Source organism: Suricata suricatta, chromosome 9 (genome assembly GCF_006229205.1).
Source record: "Suricata suricatta isolate VVHF042 chromosome 9, meerkat_22Aug2017_6uvM2_HiC, whole genome shotgun sequence".
NCBI lineage: Eukaryota > Metazoa > Chordata > Mammalia > Carnivora > Herpestidae > Suricata > Suricata suricatta.
The window spans coordinates 35,937,444-35,955,805 of record NC_043708.1 but is presented as its reverse complement, the minus strand read 5'-3'; the positions used below and the strand labels follow the sequence as shown (position 1 = coordinate 35,955,805).

Below are 18,362 nucleotides of genomic sequence, written 5' to 3'. Positions count from 1 at the left end.
TCACAGACTTTCCCCCGAGCCCACAGTGCAGCTTTACACCTATAAACATGCAAAATTTCCAGATTTAAAGAACTGCAGCTTAAATTTGAAATATGCTAAATGGGAAAGAATATTTGTGATTACTCATTTTGGCCATCACTTTGGGAGAGCATCACATGAGTCTAAACCCAGAGTTTAGTTCTGTACATTTTTAAACTTGAATCCTGATTCTAGTTCACATTTTCTTCTGAGTTTTGTTTTGTTTTATTTTGCTTTTTATCACAAAGGGGAATCTTCATTAAGGGGGAAATCAAGAATTTTTCTTGGGAAAATAATCACCCAGACCAAACATGTTTCAATTTGAGCTACCATTGCCTCCCCCTTTTAATCTGAGCACTTTTGAATCTGAGATAAGTGCTCAGTTAAAAGAAGAAGGGAGTATTTTCTCTAAAAAGGCTTGCAATTGGATTTTCTTTGGGGAGTTGAGGATGAAGCATTGCCTTTATTAATATCTGCCTCTTTGATCATAAATCTAGTTGAAGACCAATTGTTAAATAAAAGAAAGGAACATAAAGACTTTCTAGACCTATTTCCTAATGACTTCCACTGCATTTAAACTATTGGCATATTATAAATCCAGATTGGAGCTGGATCGTGGTATATACAAAGTATGTTCTGAGATTCAAGGCAAACATAAATTAACTTGCAAGTGTGTGAACTAGAGAAATTATTTTAGTGAAAACACAAATGTTGTTTTGCATTTTTAGCATCATTATGCTGCCTCTGGGCCTTATGCCTGAGTTGGACCTAAGGGAGACGCAGAATGTCCTCCACAGGTGGTCAAAATTAAACAATCCTTGAATCCAGGGGGTATAGCTGCTTACGCTGCCCAAGCACGGGGGTCCGTGAAGCTCAAAGCCGCCCAGCTGTGTTCTGTAGCCCACATCAGCTTCAGATGGTCTCACACTCCGTGGTGGCAGTGGAGCAGGCCCCGCAGTCACAGCGGACAGCCACGGGGTAGGTGTAGAAGGGGTCCACTCCAGGGGCACAATTGGGCAGTTTGACCGTCACTTGTCTGGTCTCATTGTAGGTACACACTCGATGATGGGCTTCAATGTAGGGGGGTTCCAGAATGGGCTTCTATCCTCACAGGTAGAAAACAGGGAAGCCATTAGAACATGCCCTTTTGTTTTTTGTTTTGTTTTTTAATGTTTTATTTATTTTTGATACAGAGAGAGACAGAGTATGAGAGGGGGAGGGTCAGAGAGAGAGGGAGACACAGAACCGGAAGCAGGCTCCAGGCTCTGAGCTAGCGGTCAGCACAGAGCCTGACATGGGGCTCGAACCCACGAACGTGAGATCTGACCTGAGCCGAAGCCGGAGGCTTAACCGACTGAGCCACCCAGGCGCCCCTGCCCTTTTGTTTCTTATTCTCCAAACCATTAATGACTTTCAGAAACTAAGTCATTAGTCATTTGTTTACTTGTGAATCTCTCTCCTCCCAATAGAAAGCAAATTCCTGAAAGCAGCAACCTGCTTTCTGTACCATATGTTGAGTTCCCAAAGAGCTCATGGCACAGAGCAAGTGCTCAATAAATATTTAGCAAATGAATAATCCTGATCATTGAAAAGTCTTCTAACTGGTCTCTCTTCTACCTTCGATAGTCAATTTGCAGCACAGTAGACCAAAGTGATTCTTTCAAAATATAAATGAGATTGCTCTCTCTTCTCTGTTCAAAGTCCCAGTGATTTCCCATCTCAGAGTAGAAGTCAAAAACGTTCACCCTCAAGACCCTCCAGCATCTTCTCCACACCTGCACATCCTGCTATATCTCCAGCCACCCTGTCTTGCTGGCTTCTGCTCCACTCACAGTATCCCCTGATTGTTCCCCAGATCCACCAAGAACAGCTGCGCCTCAGAATCTCTGGCCTGGTATTGCCAGTGCCTAGAACGTTCTTCTGCCTTCGCCAGCCTGATGTTTTGTTCAAACATCACACTCTCACAGAAGTCTTTCCTGACCATCTTATCTCTAATCATAACATCTCACCTCCACACCCTGCCACTTCCCACCCTCTTCCTGCTTTTTCTTCTCTATAGCACCTGTTAGTACCATGGGACATATTACATATTTTATTAATATGTGTTGTATTTTTCCCACTCTAAAAAGCAAACTCCATTAGGACAGGGATTTCCCCCCATTTTACTCACTGCTGCACCCCTACTACTCAGAGCAACTCCTGCCACCCAGGAGGTTCTCAATACTATTGGTTGAATTAATGACAGAAAAGAGCAAGGCAGGTTCTGCAATGCCCTGTGTGCTGTTCTGATAACCAAAAGATTCACTTCCTGCCTTCACCTTTTATAAATCTTGAATTCAAAGATAATTTTATAAAGAGCATATAGATCAGGAAATCAGCACAAAGTAGTAGTTAAAATCCCAAACCCTGTAGTGGAATCCCCGTCTTCAGGTAATTCGCCAAAATGACCACCACCAAGGGAAAGAGAAGAGGCACCCACTATGTGCTCTCAGGCCTTTTCGAGAACACAGAGTTGCTTTGGCCAGCTACATGCGAATCTACAAGACAGGTGGTATTGTGGACATCAAGGGGATGGGCACTATTCAAAACAGAGTGCTTCACAAATGTTAACTATGCCAAGCCTGGAAGTCTCCAGTGTTATCCAGCAAACTCTTGGCATTGTTGTAAAAAAAACAAGTTACGGGCAAGATTCTTGCCAAGAGAATTAATGTACGTATCGAGCATGTTAAGCACTCAAAGAGCCGAGCTAGCTTCCTAAAGTGTGTGAAGGAAAATAATCAGAAGAAGGAAGCCAAAGAGAAAGGTACTTGGGTTCAGCCAAAGCGCCAGCCTGCTCCACACAGAGAGGCAGACTTTGTGAGAACCAGGGGGAGGGAGCCTGAGCTACTGGAACCCATAACCTAGGAATTAATGGCATGATGAGTGTTAAATAAATAAGTAAATAAATACATAACAGACCAAAAGACTGTGTAAAAAAAAAAATCTCAAATCTATAGTCAGACCCTCAACCTTGAACCCCTGGTTGTCCATTTGCTGAAGACCTGGGCAAGTCCACTTGACTTCTTGAAGCCTCAGATTTTTTCCTCTGTAAAACAAAATCTCTACCTCACAGCAGTGTCGTGGAGATATGGTAGGATGCCCAGCACCAAATAAGTGGTCAGTAAATGTAATCTATTGTTTTTCTCAGAGTGGTTGTAAGAACAAGGAAGTAACAATAAAAATAACAACTTACAAGCTTTCAAAAAACAATGCCTTCACTTGTATTGGGTAAATAAAATATGTTCAACGGAGAACCAGGATGAACTTCTTACATGACTGTCATGAAAACAATGGCTTTGCCTTTGACAAGGACTGTGTGGAAGAGCTCAATCTGATATCACTGCTTCCTCCTACTTTTCAGGTAGCATTTTACCCTCCTCAGTTTGCTTCACGTCCTCTTACCCTCTTCCCCTTGAGATTTGGAATCTCAAGTAGCGGCACCAAGATAAAATCTAAGACACTCAGTAATATCTGAATATCAAATAAACAACAGAATTTTTTTAGCATAAAGTATGTCTCTACTCATTGCATGGGTAATAAGATGCCTATAGATAACTTATGACTCTCACAGCCAACAATACTGCCGATGGCATTTCAACTAAGCACCCCGAAAGATAGCTTTACTGGATTTCATCCATTAGTCCCTCTTCGATCCACTCTCCACTCTTATTCAACCTACTACCCAGGTTGAATATTTATGGACTGAATCAATGAGCTCCCTTGCTCTCTTCCTTCCCATGTACTTCAGGAGACCAGGGCATGGAGCAGAGTAAGACTGGGGTATTTTCTCCCCTAACTGTTTCTTTGCCAAGCCTTGATTTGGAACCAAATGGGTCCCAAAAAACAATTGTTGCTTGTCTAACATTCACATTTAACTGACATAATGGTTTGGTTTGCTTTGGTTTGGTTTGGTTTGGTTTGGTTTTTTGATCAATCTGGCAACCCTAAACCCAGGCCATGAACAAAGGCTCTTTTTATCAATAGCCCCACCTTTGAAGTAAATCAAGCTGCTTTACTGTCACAGACATCCTCATTTTCAGACATGCTCTCCAGTTAAGTTACCAAAAATAAGCACTTTATATCTCAGAAGCTTTTAGATTACTGGGAAACTAAATCTCATTCTCTTATTTTAAATTTTCTATAAGTAACCTCCCTGCACATAGTACAGTAAAGGCATAAATAAAAGCTGGCTAACATTAAGGATAACCTTGTTCTCTAAAGGTCTTGGTGCTTCTATTTCTCCAGTGAGGACATAGTCCCTGACCTCCTGTAGGTAACCAGGATCCAATTAAGTCACTCGTCAATTTTTAAAGAAAAGAGAAAATGAGCTTAGTTGAAGGAAATGAGGTTTGACATGTAGGCCCAGAGAGAGTTCCAAAGAGCTGAGAAATGGACTTTGAGTAGAGACAGGCATGGCCAGGCCAAGCCCTGAATATAAGATGCCAATCCTACCCCCACCTCAAAGTAAGTTTGATGTCGAGTCACAGCCAGAGTATACTTAGTAATTTATCTGGCCACTAAGTCTCAAGCCCCTGGATGATACAAAAATAAAGCTAATTAGGTGGAATAATTTTATTTAATTTGTAAATTTTGTCACCGGAACCCAATCCAGTCATGGGGCCATGATTTTATCTAAGTTATAGCAGGTTGCTCTCTGAGTTCCTGAATGGATGGCTGTTTTTTCTGAAGGCAGTGTCCTCTCACGGTGTTCACCAACTTCAAAGTTAGCATCAGTAAGGGTAAAAGCTGTACAGCTCCAGGGGCACCTGGCTGGCTCATTTGGAAGAATATCCAACTCTTGATTTCAGGGTCATGAGTTCAAGCCCCATGTTTGGTGTAGAGATTACTTAAGTAAATAAACTTAAAAAGAAAAGGTATATGACTCCAGATGGAGGTCAATCCCATATAATTCAACAAATATTTATTAAAGGTCTTTTTTATATATGATACTTCAACAAGAGCTGTCAACGGCAAAGGAATAAAGCTCTACTCTCAAAAACTTAGAATCTAGTGTTGTGTGGTGGGGGGAAAATTAGACAAAAGGTGAACAAGAGTCAGGGATGACCAGCAAGTCAGAAACCTCTGGGGAAGGAGTTGGCACTGCACACAAGCATCAAAGAATATATTTAATGATGACAGAAATAAGAAGGGCTATGAGAAAAAGACCAAAAGTGAGATTTCATGAGGGGTGTTTAATAAAACTTCTCAAAATCAGTCTGACAAGACCAGAGCTCAGGATATGTACAGACCCTCTGGGAAAAGAGGTAGACTTCTATTGTTGAAGACCTTGGAAGTTGGTTTGGGAATTTGCAGTAGCGCGTAGTCATTAAAGGCTTTTGAGCCAGGGGTTTTGATGGTTTTTGAATCAGAGCTGGTGCTTCATTAGTAACCAAGCCAGGCCTCAGTAGAAAGAGTTAAAGGTCACTCTGTGGTATGATGGGATAGGGTGCTGAATGGGCCTTTCACCTGCTCACCTGGCAAACATCTCATCTCAGCCCAATAGGGTTCTAACTTTGTCCAAGATTTTTATTCTCATTTTTAATGCACTACCTCTTAAAAGGCTGGATATCACTGAATACAAAGGGACTTCATGGATCTGTTGGTGACAATCCCTAAGGCCCCTATGAATTGCAGTGCGGAGCTGGGGCAGGGCAGAACTGTACATGAGCCACTGAGGGAAGAACTGAGGACCCATCGTCACCTGTTAGATAGTTCAAGGTCTGCCTCTTGGTAATTGGCTGGCTGCATTACAGGTAGAGGAATATAGAGAAGTCTGGGTTGCATGCTTGAACCAGATTTATTCCCAACTTTCTACTGACTGTCTACATAACTTTGCAGTCACTTACTCCTTGAATTCCTCCTGCCATCTGTAATATGGGTAGAATAATGGCACATCGTAACCTCTTAAAGATGATTCCCAAATATATGACACTGTATAATATAAAAATATTAATTTTATCGATGCTTTGTTAGAGGGGCAAGATCATGCTTCTTTCAGATTACTTTTGGAGATTGCCAAATAACTGTTATTTTTAAAAATTCCATGTAAATGTCCCAGTCTAATTCATTTTACTAAAAAATTGAACAGTTAGGAATCAACCCAGGCTTTGCACCTGGGCTGGTCTTGAGACTCACCTCCCAGGTTTCACAGCGGCCCCAGCAGGCATCCGTAGTGATCCGAAGGCCCCTGCAGCCAGGCTTTTTGGCCAGGAAAGTAAACTCCCTTACAGCACAGCCCACAAAGGTGAGCAGGTTCCCACTGGACGTGCTAAGGACAAAGCTGCAGCCAGCCAGGAGGAAGAGGGCCATGGGGCCAAGGAAAAGGTATGCCAGCTTCATGGTGTTCCTTCAGAGAGGAAAAGGAAAGAGAGTTTATTAAGAGAGCTAGCTTCCTTCGAGGGGGTGACCAATGATACGATGGTCACTGTCAAAGGCACCTTGCTCTTAGAATTTCAGAAGAAATGAGCCACATAAGTGTAAATGCCTGCAAACTCCAACACAGGTCCCGAATTTTCTTCTGACTCCAGTATGGTTTCCATGGACCTGTGCTCATTAGACACCCAACCCTCCCAGGGCATCTTCAGACTTTTCCTTGTTGTGACCCAACTGCTGGACTTGACTTAATGTGTTCAAGAAGTTTGTTCCAATGGTCTCTTCAAAATAAATGCAAAATATGAGTCACACCAGAAGTAATGCATATCCTAACATAATACATGAATACACACAAATTATTTATGCTCAGATCTAGGGTACTTGGTGCCATGTTACCTGTCTGCTCAAAATTATATTTTCAGTGTGATGGATGGGAAAAGGGAGGGGCATAGATAAATGAAAACTGTATGCCCCAGATGTATTGTTACTCACCCAACCCACCATAAAACATGGGTATGCACAAGATGTTATGAAACTTGGCACCTGACTTGGGGGCCTTCATAAAAATGGATCTGATTAGCTACAGATTGCCTCTGCTCTATACCTCCCCTGTAATGGGCACCTAGTTGCGATTCAATTTAAATCTACATATTGGAAAGCATTAGAGGGGAATAAAACATAATCCCAATCTACTGACAAGTCTGTTCTTTCTGGGTCTTGGTCATTTTCTGTGCTTTTCCAGGAGCCAGAATCACTTCCGTCATGTTTGGCCCACTGGGCAGGACATACCTGGATGTTAAAGTAAGAGTGGACACTGCATTTATGGAACATCCTCAATTCGTTATTGCTTCAAATCAGTCATTATGGCTGCAAAGTTATGTATTTTGAAATCTGATCTCTCAGTCTGATCCACTTCTACTGATCCACTTCTGATATGTCACCTTAGCAGGGTTCTTCAGACTTCCCTTCTGGTGGGATGAAGTTACAAATACAGAGAAGCACTTACCTGATCTTGCTGGAGCTAACTGCTTTTAGGGCTCACACTTCACCCAAGATTTCAGAAAATCACGATGAGTGATAGAAGTTTGCTCTGGGTAAATGTCTCTGCCCTCTGTGACTGGGCTGCTTGACTGCTCAAATATATAGGAAGGGTCTTGTCAATCAAAACAAAAGAGAGGCAGATCCTTACAGGAACCACTAAACACATCAAAGCCTTGGGGTATAAAACCAGTCTCTATTTTCCGAAACTGATTAACTTAAAGGGTGTTGTTTTGTTTCTTAACATCACCTACTGAAACAGAAAGTTACCTTGGTGGGTGACATAATCCTAGGGAAACAGTCAAAAGTAGTTCACCTGGTTCTCAGGGGAACAAATGCACTGGGGCAAGATGGATTAATTTTCCTTCATGGGAACCACAGTTTTCCTTCAAAACAGGAGCCAGTCACTTGCAGTTCACAGCAAATTCTTTCCCTTAACTCAACAGCACATTTCAATACATTGAAAATAACAAAACAATAACTCTTCCTGGAAAGAACACAAGACCACTAACTTAAAGGATGGCAATCAAAAGGAAGAAACCTTTTGAAAGTCTTAAAATCAGTTAAGTATTAGATAATATTAATAACACTTTAAAACGAGTCATAAAAAAAACACCAAGATGTTTGAAGTGATTATCTTCTGGCATGGGAACTAAAGATGACTTTTTATTTCTTGCATATAGTTTTCAGCATATTTTACAATTTCTACATTGGACAGGTTTTTATAACAGAAAATCAATTAATATTGATATTTCAAGAAAATAAGCCCATAAGTATACATTTGTGCTGAATGTAATGATATTCGATGGTGTTCTAATGGAAATATTTCATTAGACTTCTGGTTCTGGAAAGTCTAAACTAAGAATTAAATAGTATTCTTTATGAGCATGGGACACAATTTCTATTCCAATCAACAACAGTAGCATACAAATGGATTAATGGATTAAAAACCTCGTTGGTCATGGCATTATTCTGGGTGCTCTAAAAAATAAATGAAGCAGACATCATCCCTGCCCTTAGGAGTTTACATATCAGAGCAAATAATGACATAGCCAGAGACATTTAAGAAGCACATTAAACAAATGATACTAAATAAAGAAGTTTTAAAAAAAAAAGCATTCTTATTTTCTGCAAAGAAAAGTGTTCTTTAAATACAAGCTACTCATTCAGGGCATGATTTTTTTCAAAATGTGTAACTACCCTCAGTGAATCCATCACTATACCATCAATATACCTACCTCTAGAGTCAGATTATTATGTGTTTCATAGAAAACTGAAATGGGCTCAGAATAAAAGACTTTTCTTCAGTCCTTCAGCCTGTGAGTAGGGTAACCAGAACTGGGGTATTGTGGGACACACTGCGTACCCCATGTGACCTTCTTAACCTGCGAGGCCTAGAGTTTGCCAATGGTGACTTGCCATTCTGAACTGTGTTTCCGAAGAGGACTCTTCAGCCCTTATAGATCAGACCTGAAACATACATACTTGTGTCTGCAGTGTCACAAGATAAATACAACAGAAACACCAAGAGTACCTTTCTTTCACAATCTCCAATTTCCTTATAATATAGAGCTGTACATCCCACCTACCTCCCCATCAGTATTAACCTTACCAACAATCTGTAGTCACTGAGCACCTACTACGTACCAGGATCCATGAAGTCCACTGTGTTCTTACATATGTTATCTCTCAGTCTTACAACAATTCTGTACATGAGTGATTATTTTCTCCTATTTCCTCTGGGAGACGTAGAGGCTCAGTTATTTTGTAATCTTCCCCTCTCCAAAGCCTTTGACAGTAGTGGGGATGGCAAATGAGTTTATTTCATCTCTACAACCAAGTGTCAAAAGGTGCTGTCTGGACACTGTGTTAAGAGGACATCTGAATGGTCACAGTGTGGAGGGCACTGGCTCATCAACTCCATCACGGGTACAGAAAAGGGGAATGATGTATGGATGCCACTTTTTTTGCAGTCCTTGCACTATGCCACACCACTTGCCTCTCTACCAGCAGAGTGAGAGGTTGCTTTGTGATTTCAAGGGCTACCTGAGGCTCTAATATCTACAGGATATCTTGGAGCCATAGACTGTGACTATGCCACCTTCTTTTCCATCTCTGTTGACATTTCCATCATTAAAGGTGCTCTCTTGAGGTAGCAAAGATGTGGCAGATGTCTTCAAGCACAGGTCCTCAAGAATCTTCTCTTCTCTTCTTCCATTTTCATCATCATATGGATTCATTGTCACCCTGGAGGATAAGTGATGAGAAACAGCTTCACTAGGGATAAGGAGAGGGCAGTAGGGGCAGAGATGAGCAATCATCTTGAGGTCTGGGGAAGCATTAGACAGAAGAGGAATGAGCTGAGTGTCAGTGCCTTAAAGGACTAAGCAATCAAGGCCTGGTCCACGGAGGCAGCCCCAGCGGGGAGTGTCTGGGGTGGACAGTGTGTGCAGGAGATGAAGACATTCCAAGAGCCTGGTGACTCTCCTCCCAGCTCAGCCCTGCTGCCTCCCAGTGGCACAGCTTCCTGTGTGACGGGCTTGGGCAGGTCATTTCCCTCAGCCTCAGTCTCCTCATCTGTAACGCGATAGGGTTGAACCCTATGACTCATAAGGTCCTTCCTAACCACAACCTAATACCTAACACTAATTTAAGGTTTGCAAACTCTTTTCTGAACAGAACAAGCTGAGGGCAAGTCAGATGGAAAAACCCAAAGGTTCCTATGGCAATAAAGTCATCCAGATTTGTATTCAAATCTTGACTCTGACGCTTGCCAACTTGTGATGTTGGACAAGTCTCATAACCTCCTGGGTCTCTCAGCCTTCCACAAAACTGAAAATGCCTCCCTCAGAACCTTCATGTGCGGATTCTAGAAAATAACACCTATAAATTGCTCATCTCAGTGCCTTTACATGATAAACAGGCAACACAAGTTGTTTCTCTTTCTTTCCCATCAAAATTGTGTGTACCTCTAAGAAATAAGAAGCTGCCAATAAGAAATTATATCATGGGGGCACCTGGGTGGCTCGGTTGGCTAAGCATCCAACTTAACTCAGGTCATGATCTCAACAGTTCCTGAGTTCAAGCCCTGCGTAGGGCTCTGTGCTGACAGCTAGCTCAGAGCCTGTCTTTGGATTTTGTGTCTCCTTTTCTCTCTGTCCCTACCCTGCTTACTCTGTTGCCTTCTCTCTCTCAAAAATAAATTTAAAAACATTAAAAATTTTTAAAAAGAATTATATCACACCATTAATTGTCACACATATCCTGATTTCAAAGGTACTAAATGTGGAAAAAAGGAAAAAAGTGTGAGTCTGAGAATAGAGGAAGCGGTCTTTGGGGACTATGAGACCCCACCAGCATTCTGAAACCAGGAGAGATGGGGTGGCACCAAGCTTGCCTCCCCAGCCAGACTATGGTGTTTTGATCTGGTGCTAAAATTAACAACACATTTTTTATTAGGAAAAAAGTCTACAGCATAATATTTAGTTTTGAAGGTCCAAATCTCACACTTTAGGGGTACACACTTTACCATATTTCTAAAATTTAGTATATAACTAAATCTTCATAAATACTCCCAAACAATTTCAGTTCTGACCAAGAACAGAGTCAAATCAGCTGAGCCATTAACTGAGCCATCCAGCGTGTGCTGAATACCCACTCTCTTCCATGGGCACTAGGGGAGGGCCCACGGGACCAAAGCTGTTTGCTGTATAACTTCCGATGATCTCTTAAGAGAAGAGATGTGCATGCTCTGATATGTTTTTCCCCATTATCCTCTCAGAATACACAATGCTGTATCCAGGGGTCAAATTGATTAGCATTATGCCTCCTGTGGATGAATAAAAAAGCCACAAATGAAGCTATATGTTTCAAGGAATTAATAAAATTAATGATTTCCTGCAAACAGATACAAGAAAGGTCAGCCTTAGATTTTATAAGGTTGTATATTGCTTTTAATATCCCTTATTGGGGGGGGAGAGAGAACTGGGTTTATAAATGAAGACAAATGGTGACATCTTGGAAGAAATTAATTTTATTGAAAAGATATTTCTTCCTTTCAGAGTACCGGGTATTTGGGACAGCTCCTCCTTTTATTGACTTAGATAATATTTGCCCTAGATGATGGTGCAGTTGGTGCAGTTGCTATGGTAACTTTTTTTTTTAAACGGGACTAAAAATAATGAAGCCTGTGTCTGATTTACTAGGACAAGTCAAGCCTTTCTCCACAACTGTCTGAAAGAAGTAGCTGTCAGTTGTCACAGATTTATTTCAGATTAAGGGGCACATGGTTTAGGCGCTGAAGTGGAATGTTTTTATTTCCGCCTGACTCTTCCACTTTTCAAGGTCATAGCTTTGCCTGGCATGGCAGACACATGCCTAATAGAGAGGAACAGAGAGGAGCTTAATGAGTTACAAAGAAGCATTCTTTATTTCAAGTGCATCCTGTATTCTCATTGAAACGAATCCACAAAGCTGTTGGGTCCCCAAATCCTCCATTTGTAATTCCCTAGGCAGTTGCACAGACAAGGCCAAGGCTGTTGTTAGCTCAGCTTTGGAGCAACAGCACCTCATTTGTTAGCTGTTGGTTTGGGTCCAGAAAAAGATCCCTAGGATCATGGCCTCCGAGTATGCGCGTGTGCCTTTGTGCGCCCATGCTTGGGCTTGGGAGATGGAGGAGGGTGCCGGGAGGATGGGGCCAGAGCCTCTCATGAGGAGAGCTGCTCTACGCTCTAGAGTAGTCATTGCATAATTTAGCACATATTTAGTAAGCAATGACTCTGTGCCAGGCACTGTCCAGCTCTGGAGTCACTGGACTCATTAAAAAAAAAAAATGATGTTGAGAGGCGTGGAGGTAGACTAGCTAACAGCTTAAGAGAATGATAGATTTCTCTCCTTCTTCCCTTTCTTTATCTCTTCTTTCTTCCTTCTGCCCTTCCATATTTTATTGAGTATTACCATATGTCACACACATGCTGAGTATATGTGACGGAAATACAAATGGAGCTAAGAACCTGTCCTCAAGAGTCAATAGTCTAGTGAAAATGACAAATAAACCAATTGCATATGACCCAGAAATTGCTCTCTTGGGCCTTTATCCTAGAGAAATGGAAATTTATCTTCACACAAAAATCTGTCCACAAATGTTCAAGGCAACTTTATTCATGATATCTGCAAACTCGAAACAACTCAGGTGCCCTTCACAGTGAATAGTTAGATGGACTGTGGCACGGCCCTACCTCAGGACACCGCTCGGCACTGAAGGGAACAAATACATGACAATCTGCAAGAATCTCTGGACAATGAAGCTGAGTGAAAAGAAGCCAACCCTAAAAACTTACATACTGTATAATTCCACTTACATAACATACTTGAAATCACAAAGTTATAGAAATGGGGACAGATTAATGGTTTCCAGGGAGCAAGGAGACTCCAGGAAGGAGGGAAGTGGGTGTCGTTATAAAGGGTCAACATGTAGGATTTTTCTGATGACTCTGGTGGTGGATACAAGAACAAAACAAGCAACAAAATTGCATAGAACGAAATATATACATACACATGATTACAAGTAAAACCGGGTAAATTTAAATGAGGTGGATGACTATGTCAATGTCAGTACCCTGGCTGTGATTTTGTACCACAGTTTTAAGTATAAAACACATTGCAGGACACTGAATTAAAGGCACGCAGAATTTCTCTGTGTTATGTCTTACAACTGCATATGAATCTATAATTATCTCCAAAGTATGATTAAAAATAAATAAAAATAAAGTGAATAAAAATAAATCAACATTTAATTTAGGGGGTAGGCCAAATGGGTGCAACGGTCAACAGGTACAAACTTCCCATTATAAGACAAATAAGTCCTAGGGATGTACTCTGTAGCATAGTTACTCTAGTTAACAATGCTGTGTTGTATCTTTGAAAGTTGCTAAGTAGATCTTAAAAGTTCTCATCACAAGAAAAAATGTGTAACTATGTGTGGTGATGAATGTTCATAAAATTTAATGTGGTAATTAATTTATAACATGTACATATACCAAATCATTATACTGTGTACCTAAAACTAACACAATTTTATATCAATCAAATATCAATTTTTTAATGAAAAAATAATTCCTCTGCATTAAGAAAAGTGAAATAAAGAAGTTCATTTTTTAAGTATTACTGTGAAGAAATTGAATTAAAAAAACTAGAGGCAAGGGGCGCCTGGGTGGCTCATTTGGTTAAGCATCTGACTTCAGCTTAGGTCATGATCTCGCTGTTGGCGACTTTGCACCCCTCAGCTGGCCCTGTGCTGACAGCTCAGAGCCTGGAGGCTGCTACAGATTCTGTCTCCCTCTCTGCCCATCCCCCGCTCAAGCTCTGTCTTTCTCTCTCTCTCTCTCTTTCTTTCTCTCTCTCTCTCAAAAATAAACAGTAAAAAAAAAAAAAATTAGAAACAAATAGAGCCAACTATGTTTCAGAAAGATCCCGCAGGCATAGTGAATAGACAGAGTGGAGGTGAGACCCGGTGGGGGGGGGGGGGGGGGGGGGGGAGTACTTTGTTCACAACCTCAAATGTTGGACAAGTCCTAGATGCAAGGCAGGTGTCCACTAAAGTGCTAGAAATAAGATTATATTTAGCCATCCAAATTTTCTACATTTCAACATGTAATCAATAGAAATCATTACTAATGAAATATTTTATAATCTTTTTACATCCTTTTTTTAATACTAAGACTTTGGAGTCTGATTTGTATTGATACATATGATTGACAGCACATCTCAGTTCAAATCTGTCACTCTTGAAGTGTTCAAGAGCTTCCTGGAATGGCTACCGTATCGGACAGCACAAATCTAACGCACAGAAGGGCTATGTGGTGGCAAAAAGTAACTAAACTCTGAGACTTTTTGATGTGTCCTATCTATTTCTTCTCACAATGAAGTATTACTATCTACTTTTTATGAGAAAAAAACTGAAGTCAAAAAAAGGTAAAAAAAAATTGACCATGGCCTTCTTAGTACTCAGTGAAGGAACTAAGATTCAAATTCACCTGGAGCACCTGGGTGGCCCAGTCGGTTAAGCGTCTGACTCTTGATCTCAGCTCAGGTCATGATCTCACAGTTCACTGACAGCATGGAGCCTGCTTGGAATTCTGCCTCTTCCTCTCTCTGCCCCTCCCCAGCTTATGCTCACTCTCTCTCAAAGTAAATAAACTTAAAAGAAAATTTTTTAAAGATTCAGATTCACCTGACTTTTACTATATCCAACTGCTTTAGCCATACTGTTATACTGTTCTAATGAAAAACCTTCTTACAGTGAGGGGATCATTAGTTCAATCTTCTAGAACTATCTGAACCCTCACCGGATGAGCCTGTGTGGATGATGCATATGAAATTTCAAAGCTTAAAACAGTAAAAAGATTATAAAAATTAAAGATGATGGAGGTGGGGGGTGGTGAAATTTATCAAAATGCTTGTTTTTTCAGATTTCTGATCTGCTGAGCCTAATTATATGATTTAAGAGTCTCAGTATTTTCTTACATAACATCATTGAAGGGCCTGCATCAAAATAAATTACAGAGAGAATTCTCTCCTAAGGAAAGGTGTGTCTGACATTTTTTTGAATGATGAAGCCACAATGGTAATCAGGTCCAGAGAAGGGAAACTGATATAATCAAGGGGATGGAAGAATTTTATAATAAATGGGCTTGGGGCGGGAGGAACCAGCAGATTTTTAAGAGGTGAGTAAAGTAAATCTCAAACCCATGATTCTAAGTTAACAAGTCATGAGTAGGAAGCAAACTAGTCCCAGAACATAATAAAGCTTAAATGGACTAAATGTTAAAGACATAAACGCTTAATACTATTCATTGATTTCCTCACTATATACATGTCCTCTTTATTAGGATGCCACAGAAACAAACCTCATATGTCCAACCTCATATGTCCCAAAGTTTTTGTGTTTTTTTTCCTTCAGGTTCTTTCCACCCCTCACCCTTCATCTGGCATTTTCCATCTCCGCAAATGAAACCCCTTGAGATTCATTCTAGGCTCCTCCCGACCCCAAACCCTGCCACTCCCCCCGCCACACACAAAACCACAGAATTCTGTTAGTACTGTTAGCTCATCTCCAATCTACTAGATCCTCAGCTCCAAATAGCTACTTTATGACTCTCCAGTTTGCTCTTACATCCCCATTGCTTGCACTTAGTAGGCAATAAACACTTAAGTAAATGAATAAATGATTGAATGATTATGGAAAATGCCAAATACCACTTATTCCCACTTTCCCCCAACTCAAAACTTTATCAGTCTCCATTAAAGTCTGGCAAATATTTCCAGAGCAGCAAATAGTCAATCCAATAGGAGTTGCCTTCCCCTAACTAAATAAGAACTCAGTGGGTCAGTGCAGATGTCATCATGAAAGGCCACAAGCTTTGAGTGAGTGCAGTATGAGGCCCACGCATGGGGGTATGGACTTACCCAGGCAACAGGCAGTCCTGCAAGCATTTGGCCCAGGGAGCAGGGTCAGTGCACACCTCCCCCATTATCTACTTTCTGATCACAGGACACTAAATCTGGTGGCTTCCACCCCCACCCCACCCCCTGCTATCCCCACCACCATTCTGAATAAATTTCTCCATGTGAGTGGTCAGGCAGGGCCTACCTATGCTTCTTGACACCTCTTGGCACCTCGGTCTATTTGGTTGGGTTTCATGACTAACTTCAATTACTTGGAAGCAAACAACAGTTTCCCTTTTTGCAGCTTGGAATATCTCATCAAAGAAATGTGGAGAGTATGGAAATTAGATTTGATTGGCAGCCAGCTCTTTGCTTCCTTACTTCTGCTCTTCCACAGCACTCTTTTAAAAAAGGAATTCAGGCTTTTCTGACAGTCTGATGGGCAATGACATAATTTTAATAATCCTCTCCTCTTTGGGCAAAATTAAAGAAAAAAATCTTCACAATGAAATCATTGTGTCTCAAAGATGTAGTCACTAGATTCATCCATTTTGCATTGTTCATGTCCAGCGCTCTGGAAACAAGATGCGTATTTCAGGCATGCCTAACACTGTTGTTAATGCTCCACTTTCTGAACTGCCTTGAAGGTTGGTGAGGCCTAAAGCAGACTGAGCCAGAAGCGTGAAGCTTTAGAAGTAAGGTCATAATCCACGCACACATATACACATTCACCCAATTCAGTTCTGTTCCCCACGTAAAGTTGTGGATCTAATTCCTCAACTTAAAGAATTACAGAACTTTTTTATTTTTGGACTCTAGCCTAATCTTTTTCTTCCCATGTTATGATCAGGGTTGGTTGGGGAGAGGGGGTGCTTATCTCCCATTCCCACTTTCCCACAGTGGGCAAGAGAGAAGAGTATGCATAGAACACGTCAGGCTCCTGTCTCTCTACTACCCACTCCCATCACGAGTCCCTCATCTGATCAGCTGGTGTGACTGGAGAATAAACATGGGGACCCAACACCCTGGACATTCCAAGTTCGGGTAGATTTATCAGTTAGGATAGTTTTGGCTACAAGTAACAAGGCCAAACCATTCAATGGCATAAACGTACTTAAGTTTAAGGAAGAAGAAGTCCAGAATCAGGGAGAAAGGATTGGTATGGCTGCTCAACAATGTCAAGGACCCAGGTGTTTTGTATTTTTCTCAGCTGCCATCTAATCATGTTAATATGCCTCCCTTTATGACCTGCTCCAGCTCCAACCTGAGTGCCTGTAAGTAACAATGTCCAAAGACAATAAATGAATGAGTGAATGCATGAATGAATAAGGAGAGGACAGTACCTGTCACAAGCATTTCTCTTTTGAGAGGAAAGGTCTTACAGAAGTTTCATGCAGATTTCCACTTTAATCACATTGCTCAAATCAGGACACATAATCATAGCTATCAGGAGGTCTGGGAATGGACGTGCTTTCAGCATCTATGCAGAAGACCAGCTCTGCTGGCAAAGGAGAAAAGTTAGGAATATCTGTGGGGTAAACAACCACTAGTGCCTGTCAAATGTATTGATTGCTATTCAGAGCTAAGGCTATTTGACTACATATCAAGTTGTATTCTCTGATTTAAATTCATTCGGCAAGAAAGCCAATATTTTTACCTCCTCCTGTCAGATCTCTGTGTCTTATTTTTCTATTAGTTCCAAGCTCAGAGCAAGGAGAGGGTCACGGTTACTTATGACCCCCAAACACTAACACTACTGCCAGAAGCATTGAAGACTCTAGGAAAATCAACGACCACCATCCCTTTGGACCTCAGCTTCTTTATCTGGAAAGCAAGGGGGTTAGATGAGTGCCCCTCCAAAGCCCCTTCCAGCCCTGAAAGTCTCTGGTTCTAAGCCTGTGCATTCAGATGTCTCCAAGTAGTGAATCAAACCATAAGTAGCCCAAGAAATATTATGAAAAGAAGAAATTAGACTCACATTGACTCACATTAGCCTTAGGGAACCAAAACTTGTAAGTAATGATGAACTTTAAAGCCAATGTCAGTATAATAATAAAAAGAACTTGTGACCATGCTCCAGGCATGTTACTGAGAGTTGCCATGTAATGAGTTTATAAGAGTTTAGGAAAATCCGCTGCTCCCTTGAAATGAAGTCTCGTAAGGCAAGCAGAATGACAAGGCACTAAAAATGGATCTCTCCTCATCTCTGTATCATAATAACCTCTAATGTCTACAGGGTACAGCCCCAAAACCTTGACATGGTTTATAAAAGGTCCTTTCCAGCCTATCATCATTCTACGTCCACACATACTCAGTACAAATAATAACAGCTAATATTTTAAAAGTCTTACTCCTCCTCAATACATACGAAGCACCTTACATTTCATTATCTCTTTTAACACTTACAACAAGAATATTGTCGTTGTTATATCATCTTCATTTTACATATG

At 41.0% G+C, this 18,362-nt stretch overlaps 1 protein-coding gene across 1 annotated transcript; it reads right to left on the bottom strand.

Moving 5' to 3' along the window:
• GPHB5 (glycoprotein hormone subunit beta 5) lies at positions 1–7,544 on the bottom strand. The gene is made up of 3 exons (XM_029951981.1): positions 7,436–7,544; positions 6,193–6,403; positions 1–1,119 (listed from the first exon to the last, which is right to left on the bottom strand). Exons 2-3 carry the CDS (start codon positions 6,394–6,396, stop codon positions 931–933), a joined length of 393 nt encoding a protein of 130 aa, XP_029807841.1. The 5' UTR covers positions 6,397–6,403; positions 7,436–7,544; the 3' UTR covers positions 1–930.
• Positions 7,545–18,362: the final 10,818 nt, after the last annotated feature.